This window comes from Barbus barbus (assembly GCF_936440315.1).
Source record: "Barbus barbus genome assembly, chromosome: 50".
In the NCBI taxonomy this organism is placed as follows: domain Eukaryota; kingdom Metazoa; phylum Chordata; class Actinopteri; order Cypriniformes; family Cyprinidae; genus Barbus; species Barbus barbus.
In genome coordinates, this window is record NC_136728.1 from 2,986,417 (window position 1) to 3,010,644 (window position 24,228).

The window sequence follows — 24,228 nt, forward strand, 5'->3', positions numbered from 1 at the left end:
ACCACAGTCAAGATCTGTCAAAATAGCCTAGTTGTTATGTATTATTATGTTGTTGTTTATATTTTAACAGGTATTAGAATAAAATATCAGTAATAATGGACAACATTTTAACTAGAAGCTCATTGTTTGCAAGCTCAGATTAAAGTTAATTGTGTGTATGTGTGTGAATAATATTTTATTTATAAATAACTAATTCTATATTGTAAACTAATGTGTATATTCATATATATATATATATATATATATTAGTGTTGTCAAACGATTACTCGCATCCAAAATAAAATTATTTGTTTACATAATGTGTATATTTATTATGTATATATACACACACATAGTGTATATTTTGAAAGTATTTCCATGTATATATTTATATTCATATAACTGATATTGTATAAAATATTTAAAATGTATAAACTTAAAATGTTTCTCAATTATATACATGCATGTGTGTGTATTTATACATAATAAATATACACAGTACACACATATATATATATCATGTAAACAAAAACTATTTATTTATTCAGAGTCCATGAACAATGTTGTCACAAAATTTATTTTGTTTTCAGTAAAAATTCATAAATACAAAGATATTTCAAAAGTTTGAGAAACATAACTACGGAAATACCATAAACAGGTAACAGTTTAAAGTGAACACTCAGCAGATTCAAATTCAGATTGTGCTTTATATGCATAATTCTGCATATTTGCATTTTAATAATTTATTCCAAGCTTTATGATTATCAGAAATTTCAAGATTATATTTTACATTTACAATCAAATTATGAAAATGATAATAAAAGGCCTGTTTGGTTAAGGCACATATTGAATCAAAAACTATGACTGGTAAATCTTTTACATTCACATTTGATATGTTCAGTCAAAACTAAAATAATAATAATAATGATTGAATGCATCCTCTTTTAGGCTGAAAACTTTATGTACAAGGTATTGCTCATAGAAAATCTTTTCTACATGTGCAGTAATGCAAGATGCTGAGACCATAACAGTTACAATGAGATGTCCAGTTCTCTGATTATCAGTTCAGTAGCAGTGCTGATGTCATGCAAGATGCACCATTTCCATTGATCTTCTGATCGGTGGGACATTTCGTCCAGGAGTGAAGCTACGGCACACCGTTGGCATTCCCTGAATCTGGAGTCTCGAACAAGTCTCGTACAATGATCTCACTTACTGCAAATAAATAAAGCAAACAATTTAATACAAGTTGCTTAGTCTCTCTCTCTCTCACTCACACACACACACACACACAACACAAGTATATAGAACACACATATAACATCTAACTAATTTTAATAATGCATAGGCCTAATTCATTTTTGCCCTTCTACAGTATATTAAATCCATCTGAGGGCAGTCTTGTACATTGAGGTTTCCTGCAGGTCTTATTCTAATTCAAAACACACTTAAGCATTCACATAGAGGTGTTAAACCACACATGCTGAAACTGAGTTTCAATTAATAGAGTAGTCTGCTGTGCTGTTTTTAAGGTTTCTACTTAATAGGTCAAACCTAGCTTCAACTAGTTCCTGAAATGCCACTCGTTTCTTTGACTTTCCAATAAGCAGGCAAATCTATTAATACACTTTAAACACACAAGAAGTTATTTACAACATGATATCCATCAAGCATATGAAATGGGAAACAGAGTATACAGTGTGGGCTATAAATATGGACAAGAATCTGAAAGACAACACACGCACACACACACACACACACACACACACACACACACACACACACACACACACACACACACACACACACACACACACACACACACACACACACACACACACACACACACACACACACACACACACACACACACACACACACACACACACACACACACACACACACTCACACTCTCTGGCAGTGAAGGGAGCATGATGCTGGACAACAGCACTCACTCAACAGGGGTATTCCAGTCCACTGCACCTGTCCTCTCTAACACGGATAAGTGCTGAGACATAGTAACAGTGGGCCAGGTCAAAATAATACCTAGTCTATCCTAGGGTTTGGATAATTATGAACGTACATATTTATGATTAAAATGTACAATATATAATTTAATATTTAATCTAAACCCTACATTTTTATATTTAATTTAAAAAATAATTTAATTATTTCATATATTAAAATGTATAACAATGTAATTTATTTGATTTTGTTATTTTTTATTCATAAAATCTAAGTATATTATACTATGCATCTCATTCTGGTCAAAATGAATAACTAGCAACTTAATAAATGTATTCTATGCTATTCTATCCATAGAAAAATAAACACAAGGAATGGACAGCTTCATTTTAAAATATAAAGTTCATTTAAGGCCATATGCTTCTTCCAGGCTAATGGCAGCAACATCTTATGTGAAGTATGTAAGATTGTCACAATACAGCTGCGTAAAACTAGCGGTGGATTAGCCTTCGCGGTATATTTAGCTCTTCCAGTGACTCCATGCAATGCCAGGATCCTCTTTCCCACCGCACTGCGGGACAGTGGACTATAATTAGGCCCAAACTAAACAGGCTTCCAGACACTAGGGGTGGCAGCTGCTAGTTTTTCTTGAGAGTAAACAAAAAGCTCGATTAGCATATGTCACAAAGCTAGCGCATATTTTGGTATTGCAGCTTGAGGTGAGTTATTGACCCAGCATGAGACACAGTAAGAGTGTATTACATGTAAACAGATAACATGGTCTGGAATAAACAGATATAATCATAATAATATTTGGTGTTGAAGTGAAAATGTTAATGGTTTCCTTTATTTCTGCACCACTAAAGGAGGACTTGTCAACATTTTAGGCATAATCTTGATTACCAAGTTTAAAAGTGTATGTGTTGCTTCGACAGTAAAATTGTCTAAATCTTGTTTTTAGCATTGGGATTACTGTTTCAGGTGGTTTAGAAGAAGACGTATTGTTAGTTCCTATGGCTAGACCTTTGAAACAGTTGTATTTTATTTATTTGGGAGAATCCCTTGTTCTACCAAAGAATGGACCTCAAGATCCACTTTCCTACAGCTCCGAACTGCCAATGTGTAGTAATCCTGACGATCTTGATTAGCTTGCTCAGGTGTGTTTGATTAGGGTCGGTGCTAAACTCTGCAGGACAATGGATCTCGGGGTCCAGAGTTGAGGACCCGTTCTATAGACTAGTTTTGCTTGTCAAAACAAAAATCTGTGGTAATCAACATTGTCCAGTTATCGTCATTGCTTTAAAATGGTTCTCCTTGGAGTCTTACCATCATCAAGAGTGAAATCCTGTAGGCCTATGGACCGGAAGGCTGGCTCTTTCTCTTCCTTTGGTTCCCGTTTAATGTTGAGGCGTTCTCCACCTTGTGGCATACTGTAACTTTTGCTGGACTCCTGAAGAGATGCACCTAAAGGTTGAGGGTCCATCAAGCTCTCTCTGGCAGACGGTGAGTTAGAAGGCACTTTGGCAAGAGTAGGCTGATGAGAAAGAGGAAGCACCTGGGGAGACAAGGACTGTGGGAATTGCACCGGACCCACTGCATGCAGACCAGATGTATTCACATTTGGGCTAGCTATCATGGGTGTATTGGACACTGAGGCAGGCCCAAGGCTGTGGAGATTATGATTGTGTTCTGAAGGAATGCCTTGGTATCCTTTGCCTAGTTGAGACCTTGGTAAGATTTGGAGTGACTTGCAGCCTTGCAGTGAACCACCAGCAACTGGAAGACTATGTTGTCCTTTGTAAGACAGACCCTGTTGAGGTTTCTGGAACAAAGAGTTGTTGAAATCCACCAATGAGGGGTGGAACATAGGGTGCAGGTCTGCTCCAGCATTGAGGCTTCTGTCTGCTGGATGAGAGCGGCTCAGATACAAAGGATCCTGAGGTGAGTAACTGAGATGGCCTGAAGATGGAGCACAGACTGTCCCCTCAGACAGGAGCCACTGCTCAAGAGGCTGGACCTCGTCCGAAGCAAATGGATCTCCAATAGTGGTGAGACCTGCTGGGGAGGTGGTAGGATGCTGCCCTGCAAGCTCATTGGTGTTAAGGTCCGTCCTTATGCCAAACTCCTGCTTGACCTGCGCTGCTTGGAAGAAGGGCATTCGGCACATTATAGAATAGCTTTATGAGCATACATAAAGCATACATTTATTCATCAATCTAGTTCTAAAGTAATTTCAGACAACATGGTGTATTATACACAAACAAATCCAAACTACTGGTTATCCCAGGAGTGTCCAATCCTGCTCCTGGAGAGCCAACGACCTGCAGTGTTTAGCTCCAACCAGCTTAAACACACTTGCTTGAAAGTTTCTAGTGAATCTAAAGACCTTGATTAGCTGCTTCAGGTGTGTTTTATTAGAGCTAAACTCTGCAGAGTGGCAGCCTTCCAGAAGCAGAGCTGGCTACTTCTGCTCTACACAAATTCTGAAAGACAGTAAACACACACTTAACACTCTGCCAAGTAATGGTCATTTTTTACCAATTACCTGGATGATACAATGAATGCTTCAGAACATCTGCTTATCCCTTAGATGTCCAGTTGTGTTTGAAACACTAGCCTCTTTAACTCTTTACTATTTCCAACTGGTATTACCATGTATTTCAAATCTTCTGTGATCATTTGTTTTTAGATTATTTTTGAGACACTCATCTCTTACTTCATGACACTCTACATCACTTTCACACGAGTGCTGGGCACAGTGCACAAATACTACTGAATTAACAAAAGCATATTATGTAGCTTACAACTAAATGGGAAAGAAAGCAACTGAAAAGGGCAGCTGCGATCCTAGTGCTGGGTCCGATTCAATCTTGTTGAGTCCTACTTTTTAACCAATTGAGTTGAAGTCGGAAGCATCCATCTTTGTATCTTAATTTCACATTGTTACTTATTTTTTTATCTTTCTAAATTACACGTGACGCATTTCTGTGCCCAAAATGTCCAAGTCTGATTCTAAGTCCATTCACAATTGCAGTCTGAGTCAAAGTCCCAAGAACCAATTCTAGTGGTTCCCAATGTAATTTGTGTGTTTTGGCACAATGCAGCTAACTTTGAATTGCTTGTTTTGGCATGCTCTCCCAGGGTGAACACATTTTAGGTATTTCACTGTGGTCTGAGACGCGTTAAGGACAGACAGCATTTCTACTACAAATGCAATGTGATCATGTGCGTTTTTGACTCCCTCCATGTGTGGTTTCAGTGATCAGATAAAATTTGTTACACCTTTCTTTTACACCTTTTTGATTACACCTCGATGTAAGATTGGATCACCAAAGATGCATCTTAATGCCAGGTGGAAACAGGATATCCTTTTTCACAGCGAGTTGTGTCAGCAACCATTATCAGTCATTCTGCATCTACATATATTTTCGGTCCCTCTTTATATTACGTGGCCTTATCTACTATTTACATACATTTACCTTAATCATTCAGTACAATGCACTTGTGTACATACATATTTTTACATTGCACTATATATATATATATATATATATATATATATATATATACCTGCATGTAATTACATCTGCAATTTCTGTAATTACATTCATAATTACACTGTTGACCCATCCCTTAGACCTTAACCCACCCTTAAACCTACCCATACCACCAAACCTGTCCCTAACCTTACCCGTATCCCACATCAATAGCAGCAGAAGTGTTTTGCAATGAATATGAACACAATAACTGCATTGTACTTATTTTTTTATGTAAGTACACAGTAGTTAAGGCCACTTAAAATATATAATGGGACCAAATTTTCTACTAATTGCTTCTGGGCAGACTGTACAAACCTTCCTAGAGACTGAATGAACTACTGCCTTGATGAACCAGTTGGATATTGTTGCATCTTCAAAATGCATGTTTTAAACTGTAGTTGGTCTTTGATTTATTACTTGGACTTCCTCTTGCTATCCAACTGGCAGGGCAGTTCTTGCCACCAAAGTGGACCAGACGTGCTGACAGTGTGACAATTACCTGAAAGATAGGTGAAGAACTGTGAGGCACTTCTCTTCCTCTTGCCATTGCTAACATAGAACTGCACCTGGGAGGAGGAAGCCGTGGTTTTCTTGTAGTACGGAGGAATCTTTACCACTATGCTTGTCTAAACAGGAATGGAAACACAAGAGAACTTCAGAGACACCTGTAACTATAGATCTCAATGGGAAGTGTATTTAACACAAGTTATGATGTTAAAATAAATTGAGGACTTTGTGTTTTATTACTAAATCAATAACATACTGTGCTTACATTTTGATCCTTTTCTTGTAAAGCCCTCACATCGACCTCCCATTGTGTTTTACCATCTGGAATGGAAAAAAAAAGACAACAAAGGCTCTTTTGTTATTACATAAACTGTCATCCAAAATGTATTGCAAGACTACTGATCTAAAAACTGCCCCTAATTACAGCAGAGGAACTAGCTGTGAGAACAGTTATTGTAATAGATGACTTCACTCACCAGAGCCCTTTTCTAGGAAGACAACTGTTGACTCTGGGTTGAAGTTTTGGCCTGTTATAAGCATCTCTTCTCCTCCAGTCACAGAACCACAGGTGGGACTAAAGCTCTCAATTTGGGGAAGTTCCTGAGCTAATCGTTGAGCTAGTCAACACAGAAAGAAAATGGCTGTAAATTGCTGAGGAAATGTTCATCATGGTGACATCATCTTGTTCAAAGGGCATATGCTTTTTGTATCCAAAAAAAATGCTCCACCAAAACTGTTTACATTGAAGATACATACTGACAGAAAGAACTCACAGCATTCTATAGGTGTGGACGCCACCTGCAGTGACAGCACTTTTCCATGGTGTTGAGGGATATGAACACGAAACACAGCACGCACACGTGTGTTTTTACGCCCGATATCAGTCTCTCCCTTCCGCAGCTCGATGTCTGAATTCCGTAGCTTCAGGATCCCAGCACAGTCAATGCTTTCAAGGAAAGATGACACAAGTCAGGTCAATTGTGTTTATTTAATACAATTGCACTTATCTATGGAAATGAAGCCAGAGTGACATAACTGGTGCTGTTTGCTGCCAGTGGCCCAAAGAAACTTTTAACTATAAGCTATAAATGCCATTTCAAATTCATTTCACTTTGTATATTCATTCATGAGACATGCGTTTACTGAAAGTCATCGAAATTTGGGAAAGTTTCTATTAAAAGCCTGGCCAGTATGGGCATAGTTGGATGCATCATCAGGCAAAAGCAGTATTTTTTTTTTATTTGTTTATTACCAAAGCCATGTCTGTTTGTGGAAAAAGATTGCACCTTTAAAACTTCTGAATTTCACATATTTTCCATTCAGCGCTGACAACTTCTTGATATAAAGACTGAACTGTCAGCCGTTTCAATACATCATTTATGCAAAAAAAGTGCAGGGTAGGGAAGTTCTATAGGTACCTGGCACACATATTGTTTTCAGGCAGGAGAAGAATTTCGAGAACTTTGGTGCAGGATATCACTGTCTCCTGACTCGGCGTCGCGACGGTTTTCCCAGTAATCCTGTGCACTTGATAGAATGGGTGTGGCCTGATGTAACGCTCATCCGCTGTCCCAATGAACATCTGCAGGCTGACGGGTTTTTCATTATACCCTAATAGCTGCAGACGCAAGAAGAAACGATATGAGTAAACATGGAACCAGTTATTGAGTCAAAACTTTAGTGCTCTATAGCTCTTAAAGTATTCAAAGTAGCCCATATCAGACATTTGACATTTCAAACCAGCATTCAAAGTCTGTTCCAGATCTTCCTTTTTCTAGTTTTACATGTGATTATCCCTGAAAAGCTTGCAACATCTGTTCCTTTAATGTCAGGAATGGTTGTGTCATAGGTAGCTAGGGTAAACAAACAGTCCAACACATGTAACATTAGCTTGTACCCTGTTAAAAATACCACTAGCTGACTGGATCAAAAATGCTGTCCATAAGACCGACTGGTATTTATCACATGAATCACATATCTCTCCTCCTCTCGTAGGTGGATTCTAGTATCATTAATCCAGTAATATCTAATACAGCTTTAAAAATATAATGTATAATCATGTTAATTAATATTATAATATTAATATAAATAATTAAATACACCCAAACAATAATCTGGTACTTTTGTCTTGTGCTAGAGCAGATGTCAGATGAGCAACAAACCTTTAGGTATGGAACCCTTTCTCAATTTATCAGAACAATGAAAACTGCAATTCAGTGAACTGTTCAAAATGTGCACAATACAGTCTGTACGCTGTGTGACGAACATAACACGGAAAATTAAGTAATGATGGCATCAATAATTAACCATAATCAATAAATCACATGTAAGAAATTCCATGTATAATTCACTAGTGACACCCAATGGAATAGTAAAAATGACTGTTTCCAAACAGGTTTTCACTCTTTTTTTTTTTCTCGAAAAACAGGTGGCCAGGGCCCAAATGTAAACCATTGTCAACTGTGGGGGAAATCATAAAAGGCTAATCTCATATCTGGTGTAAAGTCTGACCTTTACAACAGGGTGCCTTCCGCAGTCTGATTTAATGGCCCCTCGACTGCCCTCCGTCTCATAATGGGCTCTGTGATGAGGTCTAGGTTGGATCTCCATTTTTAACTCACACTGGCCACACTGACTGGGCAGAGGAGACTCCAGTGGAGGTAAAGATGTGGACCTGAGTAAGAAAAACAAACAACAGCGGCTGTAACAAGTGTGGCTGTTGTTTTTGAGCATTGGCCAATGAAACAGAACACTCATTGTTATAAGCCCTAACAGGTTCATAAATGATGGAACAATAAGGCCAACAACTATTATGCAACTCAGGTATCCCCTGTTTTAAAAAACAAAACAAAACAAAAAACAGCCTATGTTGGTTAGGTATTTTTTGAAGCATGGCTGCGGGTATTGGGCTGGTTAAAGCTGGTCCTTAGCTGGTCATGAACTGGTTTAAAGGGTTACTCCAACCCAAGATGAACATTTTGTCATTAATCACTTACCCCCCATGTCGTTCCAAACCCGTAAAAGCTTTGTTCATCTTCAGAACACAATTTAAGATATTTTGGATGAAAATCGGGAGGTTTGTGACTGTCCCATTGACTGCCAAATAATTAGAAGTATGGCCTTGACAGTGCCATTTACTTTTCCGTGTTGCGCGGCTGACACAGAAAAGCATACGCTATTTTTATTTTCTTCGTGTACAAAAAGTATTTTGAACCACTGATGGCAGATGGACTATTTTGACAATGTCTTTCATACTTTTCTGGGCCTTGACAGTGTTATTTACTTGGCAGTCAATGGGACAATCATAAGCCTCCCAGTGTTCATCCAAAATATCTTAAGCCCGGCTCACACTGTGCGATTTTGGCCACGATTTATTCGTCTGAGACAAATTTTGAAAATCCTAAAATATTCCTATAATCCTAGGCTAAAATCGGTTGTCTAGATCGCTGGTTTGACATGTTCACCGACAGCCGATTAATGGCCGTTGCGATCAAATTTTTCCTCCGATTAAATTCTGGCAGTGTCAGAAGATTTCAGACACTTTCCTGCAGTGTGACATCTCCTACGACGACCGTCAAACCAAGAACCAATAGGAGCACTGAACTTGATGACGCAATTAGCGCGACAACTTCAAACTTCAACTTCGTTATTTGTAAAAACAATATATGTACAAAGTAAAGTTTACTTAAAGTTTATTTATTAAGGGGCAGGATGTTTAAACTCGAATAACAAAATTACCTCACGTTCGCTCTGTAGAACTGGAAGTCCATAAAGTCCTCTTTTGCCCAGCCATGACTTGCTCCACACACGTCGTCTTTTTCGTTTTTTTTTTAACATCAACGCATGTAATTAATAAAACTAACGCTACACGTTGCTTTTGTTTGCTAGCTACCATTATAGCGAGAGAACGCGGGTCACGTATTGATGACGTAAAACTCCGGACAAGTCTTCTTGAGTACGTCCGTTTTTGTCGCGTCTTGACTGTCGTACAGTCTGACATTAAGACAACTGAGATCCTACAGTCTGACATGGGGATCATGTTCGTACAGTGTGACAAGCAACAATCGCAAAAGACTATTAAAAATCGCACAGTGTGAGCCCGGCTTTAAATTGTGTTCTGAAGATGAACAAAGCTTTTACGGGTTTGTTTAATTAGGGTTGGAGCTAAACTCTGCAAAACATCGGCCCTCCAGGACAGAGTTTGGAGACCCCTGATGTAACTGGCACTTGTTCAAAATCAAAAGGTGAACAATTGAGTCCAATATGCACATGCAGTTTACCTGTATAAAGGAGTGCTGACTTGTTTGGGTCTAACCCAAGGGTGTGATGGGACGGCTAAGAAATGTTCCACTATATCCTCTTTTTTTAAACTGGGGAGGGACACGGCTATGCATGAGTTTAGCGATGGATTTTCAAGACCTGGATCTTGAAGACTTGAGTCCTCTGGCAACAGAGCCACTTGATGCTGGTTGTGGTTGGTCTGATACGTTCTTCTTGTTTTGGATGGGATGTCTACCTCCAATGGAGGGCTCTGGTAAGGGGCAAATGTGGCACCTCCCAACCATGTCTCCTCAGTAACACTCCCCCGAGGAGAGTGAGACGGTGTTACGTTGGGGGAGAGGTGCGGAGATGGCAAACCGGGAATGACCTCTGCACTGGAATGTCGTCTTTTTCCACATGGCGAGGTTGGCCGAGAAGAGGGCCGTGAGGATGAGGATTGTGGACGGGGACTGAGCCAAGTTTCTTCAGTGATACTGGTGCGAGGCGACTGATACGGTGACAGCGATTGGGCGAAATGATATTGTAGAGGTTGCTGATGATGTTGTTGGTAACGGCACCAAGGGTCATCTCCATACGCAGCCAGAGGAGAACCAAAGGGGGACACAAATGGTGACACTTGAGGAGACGCCTGGGGAGAAGTAAGTGGGGACGGCAGAGGAGACACCAGCGGCGACACGAGAGGAGAAGCCAGATGAAATTGAGCGGCTGCCTCATTCAGTTCTGCCTCCATGTCATCGTAGATGTGCGAGAAGGATTCGCAGGACGAGGCGTCAGACAACCAGCTGCGGGAGGACAAACTACTACAGGGGCTGGGACACAGTGAGGACGTGTCCCTGTAGGATGCATCCAATGGCAGAAAGAGCTGGTCCCTTGATAGAGACCCAGCACCAGCTTCCCCACATGCACCTGCCAACTCGTCCAAGTGGTGCGCGCCCAGGTCCTGGTGGCAGTTGGCTGGGATAGAGGTGATTTGGATGCTAGGACAGTCAAATACCCTGCTGGGAGACTCCATGGGTTGGAGGAAACCGGGGTGAGGGGTGTCATAAGATGGGTTTGCATAGCTGTCCTGCTGTTCTGGGGGATGGTGAGGCCCAGGAGGAAAGAGAGGGTAGCAGTTGGCATCATCATCCGATCTGGATTCTAGAGTAACAGGGAAAAAGTTATTTTAACAAGACCACTTAATATGCCTATCCTGGTTTACGCCATATGACATTTTACTTAAGTTAGGAATACACTACAGACTTTTGTAGATTTTTGCCTCGATATACAGTCTGGACATTAGCTGGCAAAAGTCAGAGCCAGTCTGCACATTTTTTCTGTAGCGTATGATGGGCGCAGACTCTGATTACATAAAGTGATTTATATCCCCTCATTTTTGTAATGAAGTCAGGCTTTGCTTTGTCCAAAGAGCTTGACTGACAGTTGATCTGACCAATCGTAACATCAAATCTGTCATTCTGTCCGACAAATATATCATACAGGAGAGTAGATTAGCTTCGGTGGCCTTAAATGTGAAAAAAATGTGTATATTGGTGTCTATCCACAGTTTAAATAACGTACCTTCTGATGGTCATTCATGTTTATTTCACGCTTTAAGTAAATATGAAAAGGTCAGTTCACATTTGCTACTTGAACTGAGGCAATACAGTGATCTGAATTGAATTTATTAAAAAATAGCAAAATTTGAAGGCTGAAGCCATGCTTCATACCAGAACGAAGTGCTCTGTCTTGTCTGTCGGTGTGTTGTCAGTTTCCTCTTTGCGCCGCTATGTATTTTTCACCGTGTGAGAACATGATGTATAGTGTGAGAGCCGCAAGGCTTGTCAGACATAGCAACAGAAGCTAATGAGGGCTGGTTTTTGCAAAGGGTCAATTCTTTGTATTTCTAAAATGGCTTATTATATTAGGACATGAGTGATCTGTAGAGGAGATAAGACTAACTTATCCAACTCCAGACTCCCCTACTTAATGATTTTTGTTTTTTTTTTCTGTGCAAAATGATCACTCAAGCAGTGTCTACGTTGGTTAACATTATCCTCAAGCCTACTCTGACTACTTATGAGATGAAGAGGTGGACTAAATTCTAATATTTTTATTGAAAGATAATGAAACAAACTTTATTACAATGTGCACTGATGAATTGTGTACAATTTTCAAGGTCGGTACTGTTGAATGATTTCTGTAGGACAGACAAAAACGATCTAATAACTTTATTAAGCTGTTAAGTCAGTGATGTCCTGCTGCAAAATGTTTTTTTTTTTATAATAATCCTCCAGACAAACCAAAACCAAGGAAATTATGTTCCCAAGAGCATGAGAAAATCTTCACCGTACTCCAACAAAGCAAGGCCGCATAGGTTACGTACTTGGCATACTGTAGGTACTTGAGCAAATGCATTTGGAGAGATGCTCTTATGGCTCATTCAGACACATGAACAAACTGACAGCTGGCAGAAGTGCAACAGTAGCTAACCATAAATATCACACACTCACACAGAGACCCACGAGCTAGGGATGCTGTCTCACTGATAAGACTATCTGTCTAACATAATGTAGTTATAGACCTTCATTGCACTCAAGCTTCAACAGTCCAGCAATAAAAACTTGAAAGGTGATTTACTGTGTTTAACCATATCAGTTGGGTTTACCTACAGATGGATTGCAGTGGACTGAGTAACTTGCATAAACAATCATAAGAGCAGCCTACAGTAGGGAAGTACAGTAACATATGCTTACAGTGCCTATTACAAATAGGCCCATACAAAGCCAACATAGCAGTTTTACTTCTACTGCAGTACACACGAAAACTGCCACGAAAACAGCGAAATTATTCTCATGCATACAGTAAATGCATGCACGGTTTTGAAAGATGTTTCGCATGATTAGACTTTGACCTTCCTCTTTATGCGCTTCAACTTCTACATTTGATGTCGCAAGATAAGGAAGTGACTTTAAGTATTAAGAAACTCAGTTTCACTTATTCATTACAAACAGATCCAAACATGGCCCCCTCTAGAAAACATTCAGAGACGCGCGACTATCGCTCCCATGTTAACCGCGCACGCACTTCATTGATGATAATCGTCGCGTCGCGTCGCGAGCAGTGAAAGTATCGTACAAACCTGCGTGGCCCAGCGAAGACGGATAACTGCTCTCCCCAAACATCAGTCTGAAGTCCAGCTCCTCTCTGTAGTTAGCAGTCATTGCATTAGAGAGCTCTATTCACTTCTATTAAATGACAAAAACAAACAAGTCCATGCGCGCGCGAAGGCAGCTATAACACTTTCTGCGAGCGTCACTTTGGTTGAGAGATGGTGTCATAACCCGGAACACACGGTGAAAATGTCCTTTTCCCCTCAGAAGTGGGTTAGATCGAGAGTTTGATGTCGTTTCTTCTCGGACTTTGTTGACTTCCCGCCGTGTTTAATAATCCCATGCTGGGTTTGGTGCTGATCTGGCGTCTCGCGCACATGTAGACGGCTGTAGTAAAGTTAAATGTTACACTGCGACTCCAGACGTGACGTCACGACACTTGACAGACCACAAACACTGGCAGAGCGCGCGCACGAACACCAACAATGTAACTAAACCGCGCGCGAGTCGACTCGATCGCTATGAACGCGCGCAGGTTGTATCGGTTAATATACGCACTTAGTTTGCGAGATCAGAATAGGGTTGTGGCTTAAAACATACGAAGTGCTTTCTCTCTCACACACACACACACACATGCATGCACGCGCGCGCGCACACACACACGTAACCACAGTTTCCGCTTAAATAATTGACATTACAGTTCATGTTAATACTGCAAAACAAACAGCAAATGATGGCATCACATTCACAAGAAGCTTTCTTCGCGTCTTAAGTCTCATCAACACAAAGCATGCTTTGTTACAGTAGACGACACTTTCTGTTGGTCCCGTTTTAAACGAGCACTGGTTAATTAGGAAAACGGCTAGACAATATTTGGTAACACTTTATTTTTATATATATATATATATATATAGTAAAAAAATAAAATACACAAGGTGTCCTTGTTGCATATTACATGTATTTATAATAGCAATAGATTATGCATAAATACAAGTAACCCTAAGCCAAACCCTAATCCTGACCATATAATAAATACATGTAGTTAATTAATATATTCAGTACTTAAATGCATAATTACACTGTAACAAGGACAACTTCAAATAAAGTGTAGCCATTATCATCATCATCACTGTATTTCCAATAGTTACTATAGAGCGCCATTGTGCCTGAAACACTTGTTTTGTACAAAGTATTACATTTCAGTAGTTCAGTACTTTTTCCCTCTGTTATTCCATTTTATTACACATAACTTAATTTCTGAACTTATTTGTATGTATGGATTACTTGGATTGTTCCCAACATCTGGGGCCTGTTTAATTAAACAAGTTTACCAAATAAGCCAGGCTTATTTCAGTTAGTTTGACTTATTGTCAGTTGATTTGGTTCAAAATAAGTCAGACTAACTAAGCCTGGCTTATTTGGTAAACTTGTTTAATTAAACAGGCCCCTGGTGAAAATTTGAAGTCAACAGCACCTTTAGAAATAGATTTACTGTGAAAAATGGTGACGTGTTCAATACTTATTTTACCTGCTTTGCGTGTGTGTAAAATTCATGTTATTTTATTGATATTGTACGTGTATTATATTGCCCAAAATGCTCTCTAGTTATACAGCTTATAAGGTTTTGACATTTGTGAATAACTGTAAAAATAAAATGCATAGTTAAAATGGTTTATTTCACAATGATGCTGAAAACAAAAAGAAAGAAAGGGGAAAAAACTAAAAACACCTAAAATAAATAAAGTGTTATGACATGTTTTGGTACTTCGGGTACTTCCTTGTACTGAGAGTACTTGGAGATACACTGCACCCTTCTGGTGAAGGGTAGAAATCTGTCAAAATAATTGTAAAAGTCGGTGTAATAAAAATGTCATTATTCTTCCAGGCAAAAATAGTGGCATAAAGCAAATAAGAAACCAGCAATAAGACAGAGATGGCACGCTGAATTTAACAAACTTAAAAGCAAATACAAAGTGCACAGTTATGTGTCAGATTATTTGTCAGATAATGAAAGGGAATGAACGTCTTTAATAGGCAGTTCAGATGGTGTTTGGCCAATGTTAATGTGTGGTCTGACCACAGACACCATTTACAACTTTCGTCCTGCATATCAATTCCTCTTCCTCTTTCTGTGGGACTTCGCTTATATGTCTCTTTCGTGCTGCTGACTCATTGGCATCTAATGCTGCACATTTTTTGTCGTCCCTCTTGCGTTTATTTACCAGTCCGCTGTGCTCCTCTCCGATTCTTCCCTCGGGAAGCCCCAGAGTGCGTAAGCACACTACAGCCGCGGCCTGCTCTGCCAACTTCTTTGATTTCTCCCTGAGGAGAGCAAAGCAGACAGAAATATGGTACAGTGTTCTCTCTGCATTACTGCAGCGTGTAACTGTATCACAAACCAAACTCACCACAGAGTAGAGCGGTACTTCTTATTGTCCACGATAACCGTAGACTGAAAAGCTCGATCTTGAGTTCGCTGTTCCTGAGAAGTGAACAAACTGAGTTTAAATAGCCTGTCAAAGGTTAATACATTAATCTCCTAAAACCAAGAAACTGTTCCAGTTGATCAAAATTAACTGGAAAACAAAAAGACAAACAATTAATTCAATTAATGTGCTGTCAAACGATAATAGCATTCAAAATAAGTTAGTTTACTTTATATATGTATGTGTACTGTGTATATTTATTATTTATATATAAATACACACACATACAGTAAATATTTAGAAAATATTTACATGCATATATTTATATTCATATGTTATATTATATATAAATATATTTAACATATAAACAACATTGTTCATAAATGTATACATGCATGTATTTATATATACATAAATATACACAGTATACAAACATATATTATGTAAACAAAAGCTTTTATTTTGGATGTGATTAATCGCGATTAATCGTTTGACAGCACTATTAATAAATATATATATATATATATATATATATATATATATATATATATATATATATATATATATATATATATATAACATACAATAATATTGCAAAATACAATAATATGCATATATAAATGTATATACATATGAATATTTTCAAAATACACTATATTGTCAATCATCACCAAACACCAATGACTTGTACATAAGGGTGCTGTTATTTTAGACACGTCCAAAACTGTTTCAACAGAGATTGAAATACAATTTTTAAATACATGGATGTATATTTATGTTTCCATCTTTGTTGCCACAGTTTTGTTAGTGCCTTTTTCTGTTCTAAAGAAGGGGGTGTCAACACTTCTGTCCTTATAGTGTCTATACAAGTCATTGGTGTTTGGTGATGAGTGTTTGGCTCAAGGTCTGCATATAAAGTCACACCAGAGGAGTTCAGCTGGGATCAGGACTTGGCTTTCTGCAGAACAGTCAAGTTCTTCCACACTGACTCAATCAATCATGTCTTTTTGAGCCGTGTCTTATACACAGAGACACTGTCATGTTAGAATAGAAAAGGGTTCTGTCCAAACTGTTGCTATAAAATTAGAAGCACACAATTCCCTAGAATATCATTATATGCTTAAACATTAAGATTTGTACTCATAGAAATTACTAAAGTAGTCAAACCTGTTCATTAGAAGGAGGTGCCAATACTTTTGGCAATATAGTGTATATTGCTGTATGTGTGTATTTATATATACAGTATAAATATACACAGGACAAATACATTATGCAAACAAAAACTTTTATTTTGGATGCGATTAATCATTTGACAGCACTATTAGTAAGTTAAGCAAGTAAGTTAGGTAAGTAAAGTAAGTAAAGCCTAGAGTGGTCGAGAGATTCTTCAGGGGGTTCATCCAATACAAATAACATTATTTATTTTTTGAGGTTGTGAATTAAAATAATTGATATTTTTTGTTTTAGCTTATTTTAATGCTGGTTTTGTCTTATTGTAAATCATCTGAACTCCTCTCTAGTTGAGAACTGACCGTCTCATAGACAGGTTGATCAAGCTTTTCCTCGCGGCTCCACTCCAGCAGGTACATCTTAGGCGTGATCTGAGGAGGGTAATGTCTTCTGGAAAACACAGACACAGTACAGTAAATATCAACACGCTAAAGTCCTGTCTGTTTTAATGGGCCACTGTTTTAAGGGTCGCTCCACCTTTCGAAGCGGATGGGCATTGTGAGGACATCCTCCTCCAGTCGTGGGCGCTGTGGCTGATCGCCGTTGGTCTGCAGAGCCTTTCTGGCCTCCAGCTCAGCTCTAGTCTTGTTGTAGAAGTCAGTCATGCCAAACACCTCACTGCAAAACACAGACATGCAAATGAGTCAAACTTCACTAAAACGTCTCCAGGTCATATTTAAAAAGAAATTCACTTTTTTTTGACAATTAAGCACATTTAATAAAATCTCAGACTCATTGTCATAGCCATTAGTGTCATATTTATCTTAAATATTGTGTTTTCTGTTTTGTGCATTAAATAAACCATTAAAAAATTTAAATCCACATGTGCAATGCATGACGTTACCATATTTCTTCGTTGGTCTTAGCTGCATGCAACCGTTTTCCAAATGGAGACTCAACTCTGTCTCTGAGCATCTGGCATAAGCAGTATTTGGTGTTAAACGGGTTATTGTCATAACGAACAGCCTGTGGGTAAATATAGGGAAGAAAAAAAGACTCATAAACAACATATTTTTGCATTTTTTATTTACAATATAATATACAATACAAATGGTGGCATTAGAGTTAAAGTATGTTCATGGAAGACTAATTTGCCGTTTCATCTTATAAATTAACTTTTAAAGAGTTTTTTTAATCATATAATATTATTGTATTTTATTATGTTTTCATTTTATTTTTTATGACATTTTATAAAAAGAGCTAGTTAATTATTCCTGTCCATAATAATAATAATAATAATGATTATTATTATGTAATTTTGTCATGAATTATTGGTAACACTTTAAGTTCCATTTGTTAACTATATTTAATGCATTAACTAACATTAACTAAAAACGAGCGATACATTGGTTATAGAATTTATTAATCTTGTTAATGTTAATTAACAAAAATACAACTGTTCATTATTAGTTCATGTTAGCTCAGGTCCATTAACTAACATTAACAGATACAACTTTTCATTTTAATAATGTATTAGTATGTCCCACTTTATATTAAGTGGCCTTAACTACTGTGCACTTACATTTAAATTAAGCATTTGGTAAAATGCACTTATTGTGTGCATACATGTTTACATTGTACTTATACTCTAAAGAACACCTGCATGTAGTTACATCTGAAATTAATTTCTGTAATTACACTGTTGACTCATCCCGTACACCTTAACCCACCCTTAAACCTACCCATACCAGCAAACCTGTGCCTAACCTTACCCGTATCCCCCCTCAACAGCAGCAGAAGTGTTTTGCAATACAATATGACCATAATAAGTACATTGTACTTATTTTATGATGCAAGTACCTAGTAGTTAAGGCCACTTAATATAAAGTGGGACCTCAACAAGATTAATAAATGCTTCAGAAGCATCATGTAATATTAAAAACTGGAACCGTTTTGTAAAGTGTTACTGATTTTATCTTCACTTGAACTTGCAAAACATGCAAATGTTGTTTCACTCACATATCTGATGTACTCCTCCATCACCTCCTCCACAGACAGCGCTCCCTGCTGCCGGAAGATGGAGGGGTTCCACATGGCGGCCCGAGCCAGCATGACAGACGACGCTCCTGTCGCCTCTCGAAACCTCTCGATGTCCTCGAATGCCTTCACTATGTCTGAAGAGCCTCCACTAAAAACAAACAAAGAGGAAAAAAGGGTAAACTAAATGAAAATACAAAGATATTACAAACCAATAATACCAACTGCACTACATATGTAAATATCAAATTGATTCACAGATTCAAAAAGGTTGCTGATTCAATACATAGACAGCTTCTATTTGACAAATATGTCGAGTAACTGTGGCATGAATGTAATGTATGGTGAAGACTGACTTGGCGATGACCGGTATAGACACGCTCTCAGCCACGGCCTGGATATAATCACAGTGGACTGGATGCCGCGGTCGCTCTTCTTTCATCCTGACAACAAAAACAGCAAAATATAAAGATGTCCTGTAATAGCAGAGCTGGGACCAAGTCATTGCTTTGCAAGTCACAAGTAAGTCTCGAGTCTTTGCATTTGAGTCACAGACAAGTCCCAAGTGGAGCTGCAAGTCCTCAACTTTAAGCTTCAAGCCCTAAACAAGTCATTAGTGCTATTTGCACAAATTATTGTCTCTGTGTTAATTACTACAATACATTTCAAGTCATTAATTGTCTATAGTAAGTATAATTATAAAGATATAATAATTAGTGGCGTTTCATTGAGGAATGAATCATTGTTTGTGAACAAATGCAGGCCTAAGTGAATGAATAATTTATTTTATGTCCAGTGTTTCATTTGTTAACGATTCAGTGATTTTAATGAATCAAGTGAGTCAAATATTTAATAACTTGCTAATACGTAATACAGGTGCTCCTTTATCGCCACCTACTGACGTAGGTCAACAGACATAGACGTAGCTTTATTGACACGAAGGAAAAGACTTGCCGCGTCACAGGGCTCAAGTCAAGTCTCGAGTCATTGTTGTCAAAGTCTAAGTCAAGTCGTCTTTGATTATGTCGAGTCAAGTCACTAGTCCTCAAATTTGGGACGAGTCCGACTCAAGTTTTGAGTCAAGCGACTCGAGTCCCCAACTCTGTAAATTAGGAATCGATCTATAACCAGACTTTTAAAGAAAACGTCTCACCTGCCGTGCACTGCTATGGCCGCCACTCCTGTTTTTTCAATTCTCTGCACTAAATTCACCGTGTCCTCAAGCTGAGAGAGCACATTAGGTGAACGATACAATACATTACTAGGAGCAGTAAAGAATGGCATTCATATCAGGGTTTATTAAGTGTATTGTTCCTCATTAAAAAAGCAAAAGCAATGAACTGCTTGGAAAATACAAAGACAAATACTGTCACTTACTGTAGGAAGGATTCTGATTTTACATGTAACCGGTTTTGAAATTCCATTCACAAGAGTTCTTAGTATCTATAAAAAACAAGTGATTAAGACATAAAGAGTGAAACCGATTTTATACTAATACACCTGATATAGCTTCAAAAACAAACAAAAAAACTAAGAAAACTTACAGCTTCAATTTTCTCAGGGTCAGAGAGAAGCGCCGAACCCATTCCTCCCTGTGAAATTAATGTCAAATGTATAAATAACAGCAGCACAAATAAAATAATAATAATAAATACTTTATATTCCTACATTACTGCAACACTAATGCAGATGTTTCTATATTTATTCTTTCTAATTTTATACTTTGTATTACAAATTAATTTGAGTGAGAAGATAAATGTAAAGCTTAACATGAATGCTGGCATGTCTTTGTAGTGCATTTCCACTGTGTTGATGGAGGTTACCCAGCATCTTACTCTTACGTTCTTGTTTACTCTCTAGATTTAAATATAAATGTATTTTAACGGGGTCATCGGATGCCCATTTTCCCCAAGTTGATATGATTCTTTAAGGTCTTAATGAAAAGTCTATAACAAACTTTGGTTAACATTTCTTAATAGTAGTGTAAAAATCACCTTTTTAAACCTGTCCAAATCAGCTCTGTTTTTACCAAGCTATTATAGTCCATGTTGCTTTAAATGCTAATGAGCTCTTCTGGCTCCGCCCCTCTCTTCCGTGGCGAGCAGTACTGTGAACTTCAGGCGCGAAACCAGCTAACTAGCACATTATTAGGAAAGGTGATTTGCAAAGATTCATAAAAACCCTTATACTCACTTCTTCTGTAGATAAAGCTGGATCACGAATGATTCGGGCGAATATAGACGCATTTATGTAGATCGGGGATCGGCGCATTCACTTCAAAGCGAAAGTAATGTTAATCCTCTGCGTCTTCAGCGGCTCAGATGTCGGGAGTAACTGACGACTGCTATATGTACACACTTCCACCACGCATTTATGTTCAAACAACTTGAAAAGTGAATTTGGCATCCAATGACCCCTTTAAAATTGCCTGCGTGGTCTCTTCCGAACCCCACTGTGTGTTTGACACAGAACCAAATCTGTACCTTTGTAGAGTATTCTTTGGGACAGCCCATATTCACATCCACAGCGGCCACATCATTTTCCCTGTTCAGGATAAAACAGACGAGCTAAACTGAAGTTTAAATGTGGATTCATTTAGAGCTCATTTTAGAGAAACACTTGGTCTAATATCTAATACTTGGTCTAATTTCAAGTCAAGCCACATTCATTTATAGCAATTTATGCCAAACAAGTTGTTTCAATGCAGCATGACAGTAAAACAAAAAACGAAAAAGAACAGTATTACCAGTAATGTCATGAAATTCATCAATTATGAAACATTCAATTTAGCTGTAAAGCAGCTCTACAGAAGATAGTGCCATAATTCAGTTCAATGTTGCTTCAATTCAGTTCAATAATGTCAATGTGGTGATTTGTGTGTCATTACTCATAACCCAATTTAGTTCAAATTTTGTACTCAATTGATAATGTCAGTGCAGTTAAATTGATACTATTAATGAATATTAATGGTCTTTAAACCCCAACCAAAAGTAAGCCAGGTCACATGATAAATATATGATAAAAACTCACACGAGTTTAGCCACAGCCAGCGCTCTCTCCGGATCAGCCGTTCCCTGAAACACAAGCACAGAATCAGATTGGGTTTTAAAATTTAACAAACAATTTTATATATATAAAATAAATTCAAATGATAACATAGTATACACTCAATCTGAAATGCTCAAATGCATTCAACCTTGGCACATAACTCATATAAACCATAAACATGCACAATCTGACATGCTTTAAATAAATGAAAGTGAAGGAGTTGACATACTGACCATCTGAAAGACCACACGGCCCTCCTCTTTACTGCAGGTGCGAAACATCACACGCTCATCTGGAGCAACAAAATCAACCGTCTCCAAAACATCTGAACACACATCAGTAGGTTTAGTAACCTCATAAACCTGAGGTTTTTTTTTTTCATATGGTAAGATGAACTTCTGGTGGCTTGTGATCAGTGCGAAATCAATGGGATCTTTCTAACAGCAGAGCAGATACTACAGTAATCACTGAGAGATGAACAAATAAACACTCCTCAGAAGCCTGCGGATCATATTTGAAAAGGAAAAAAAAGATCAAGTAAAGCTGAGCTGCTTCAGTGCAATAAGTGTTTATTTTGAAATATTATTAATAGTGCTGTGAAACGATTAATCACATCCAAAATAAGTTTGTTTAAATAATATGTGTGTGTACTGTGTATATTTAGCCTATTATGCATATGTAAATACACACACATACATTATATATTCTACATGTATATTTTCTATAAATATATTTATTTTTTTCTGAAATATATACATGCATGTTTGTATTTATATATACATAATAAATATACACAGTATATACACATGTATACAAAAACCTTTATTTTGTATGCGATTAATTGCTTGACAGCCCTAATTATTAACAATTAAACAGTTATTCTTATGTTTACTAATATATATATATATATATATATATATATATATATATATATAAATAATAACAGCAAAAACACAAGCACAAGCTGAAAGTGGACATTCATACGATTTCACTACAAGAGTATAAACTAGATCAACCAGACGACAAAAGGCAAGTAGTAGATTGTGTACAAGAGGTTTTTCACCAATATTTCAACGTGTTGATCATTTAGAGGCCTTTAGAGGAAATGCGCCTTTCAAAAATGATACAGTAAGCTTTATAGGGTTAATACAGAAGTTGGTGTGATTTCTCATCACTTAAAGCAGTTCTAACGTGTTAAATGTGCTTGAGCGGCATACTGTATAATAAATAATAATGTACCGTTTACCACTCTCTCACACTGGGCCATTTTGATGTCAATCAGCTCCTGAAATACACAAGGGCCATGAGACCGTGTGCACGTTTAGCAGATTTCAAAGCAAGTGCATGAGCTTCAGATGGAGTGAAACATGCACTGGTGTAAATGCTCATCTCACCTCACAGTACACCAGATCTGCTCCGTAGTCCAGGGCCAGCAGCCTCATGGGCAGAGAGCCCACCCGCACCATAGGGGCCAGAACAGTCTTCTGAGCAAAACACAACCTGCCCATCATCCTCTTCACCACCCATCCACCAACAGAGCCAATGTAAACACTGACATACAACATACAAGGTGTTGGTCATAAAATTAGAATATCATGAAAAAGTTTATTTATTTCAGTAATACCATTCAAAAAGTGAAACTTGTATATTAGATTAATTCATTAAACACAGACTGATATATTTCTACTAATAATATTATCATTACGAAAATTAACCGTTTCACAACAAATAAAACCAAAAGCATGGCTACTGAACCGTAGTTAAACCATGCTAACCACAAATTAACCACGGTTTTGCGACCCTAATCATACTTTAACAATGTTTTTTTGTAGTAAAACTGTGGTTAATTATAATAATGGTAAGTTAATCAATTAGCCAAAAAACATGCTTACTACAATAACACCACGGTAATACAACCAGCTACATTCAGTATTCTGAGTGAATATAGCCATCGAGAATAACAGTGACTGTGTGTTATTATCATTAGAGAGATATTACCGCAGTTTTATACATATTTACATGATAGCAGAGTTGAACTCACGCGGATCTTACCGAACTTCAGCACGCGCTTCCGGTTATGACGGCATCGCCGCGCGACGGGATTTGTAACATGCAGAGTTTTACATTTAAAACATATTTTACAATTTTACCACGTATTCTATTGTTCCTCACATACTAGCCGGA

At 37.9% G+C, this 24,228-nt stretch overlaps 3 protein-coding genes across 9 annotated transcripts in view; 1 reads left to right on the forward strand and 2 right to left on the reverse strand.

The window, feature by feature from the left end:
- LOC306868005 (histone H3.2-like) overlaps positions 1-24,228 on the forward strand; it is a gene marked incomplete at its 3' end in the record, with an annotated part of 468,278 nt that overhangs the window by 386,389 nt on the left and 57,661 nt on the right. The gene's annotated exons all lie outside the window — the stretch shown is intronic.
- nfatc3b (nuclear factor of activated T cells 3b) lies at positions 490-14,034 on the reverse strand. 2 transcript variants are annotated; one of them, XM_079413958.1, is made up of 10 exons: positions 13,393-14,034; positions 10,271-11,411; positions 8,502-8,664; positions 7,409-7,608; positions 6,764-6,936; positions 6,467-6,607; positions 6,247-6,311; positions 5,983-6,109; positions 3,271-4,083; positions 490-1,194 (listed from the first exon to the last, which is right to left on the reverse strand). In XM_079413958.1, exons 1-10 carry the CDS (start codon positions 13,472-13,474, stop codon positions 1,127-1,129), a joined length of 2,973 nt encoding a protein of 990 aa, XP_079270084.1. In that variant the 5' UTR covers positions 13,475-14,034; the 3' UTR covers positions 490-1,126. The 2 variants fall into 2 exon arrangements, with proteins under 2 accessions (XP_079270084.1, XP_079270085.1); XM_079413959.1 differs by having other exon boundaries at positions 6,256-6,311; positions 13,393-14,032.
- dus2 (dihydrouridine synthase 2) lies at positions 14,303-24,123 on the reverse strand. Of its 6 annotated transcripts, none has more exons than XM_079414474.1 (16): positions 24,097-24,117; positions 23,439-23,595; positions 23,284-23,329; positions 22,278-22,369; positions 22,027-22,070; positions 21,480-21,540; positions 20,541-20,588; positions 20,374-20,439; positions 20,150-20,220; positions 19,353-19,439; positions 18,979-19,147; positions 17,864-17,985; positions 17,497-17,637; positions 17,322-17,409; positions 15,772-15,845; positions 14,303-15,685 (listed from the first exon to the last, which is right to left on the reverse strand). In XM_079414474.1, the coding sequence occupies exons 2-16, from the start codon at positions 23,553-23,555 to the stop codon at positions 15,424-15,426; spliced, it is 1,488 nt and encodes a 495-aa protein (XP_079270600.1). In that variant the 5' UTR covers positions 23,556-23,595; positions 24,097-24,117; the 3' UTR covers positions 14,303-15,423. The 6 variants fall into 6 exon arrangements, with proteins under 6 accessions (XP_079270600.1, XP_079270601.1, XP_079270602.1 ...); XM_079414475.1 differs by having other exon boundaries at positions 14,909-15,685; positions 24,086-24,123; XM_079414476.1 differs by having other exon boundaries at positions 14,909-15,685; positions 24,064-24,123.

What these genes read in the sequence shown, in the direction of transcription:
- nfatc3b (XM_079413958.1), bottom strand. Translation starts at nt 13,474, where the DNA reads ATGACTGCTAACTACAGAGAGGAGCTGGACTTCAGACTGATGTTTGGG. An exon ending in GTCCACACCTATAGAATGCT is followed by an intron (nt 6,608 to 6,763) that starts GTGAGTTCTTTC and finishes TGTGTTGACTAG; the next exon opens with CTCAACGATTAGCTCAGGAA. An exon ending in CTTCCTAGAAAAGGGCTCTG is followed by an intron (nt 6,312 to 6,466) that starts GTGAGTGAAGTC and finishes TTTCCATTCCAG; the next exon opens with ATGGTAAAACACAATGGGAG.
- dus2 (XM_079414474.1), bottom strand. Translation starts at nt 23,555, where the DNA reads ATGATGGGCAGGTTGTGTTTTGCTCAGAAGACTGTTCTGGCCCCTATG. An exon ending in CAGATCTGGTGTACTGTGAG is followed by an intron (nt 23,330 to 23,438) that starts GTGAGATGAGCA and finishes TGTGTATTTCAG; the next exon opens with GAGCTGATTGACATCAAAAT. An exon ending in ATGCCCATCCGCTTCGAAAG is followed by an intron (nt 17,410 to 17,496) that starts GTGGAGCGACCC and finishes TGTGTTTTCCAG; the next exon opens with AAGACATTACCCTCCTCAGA.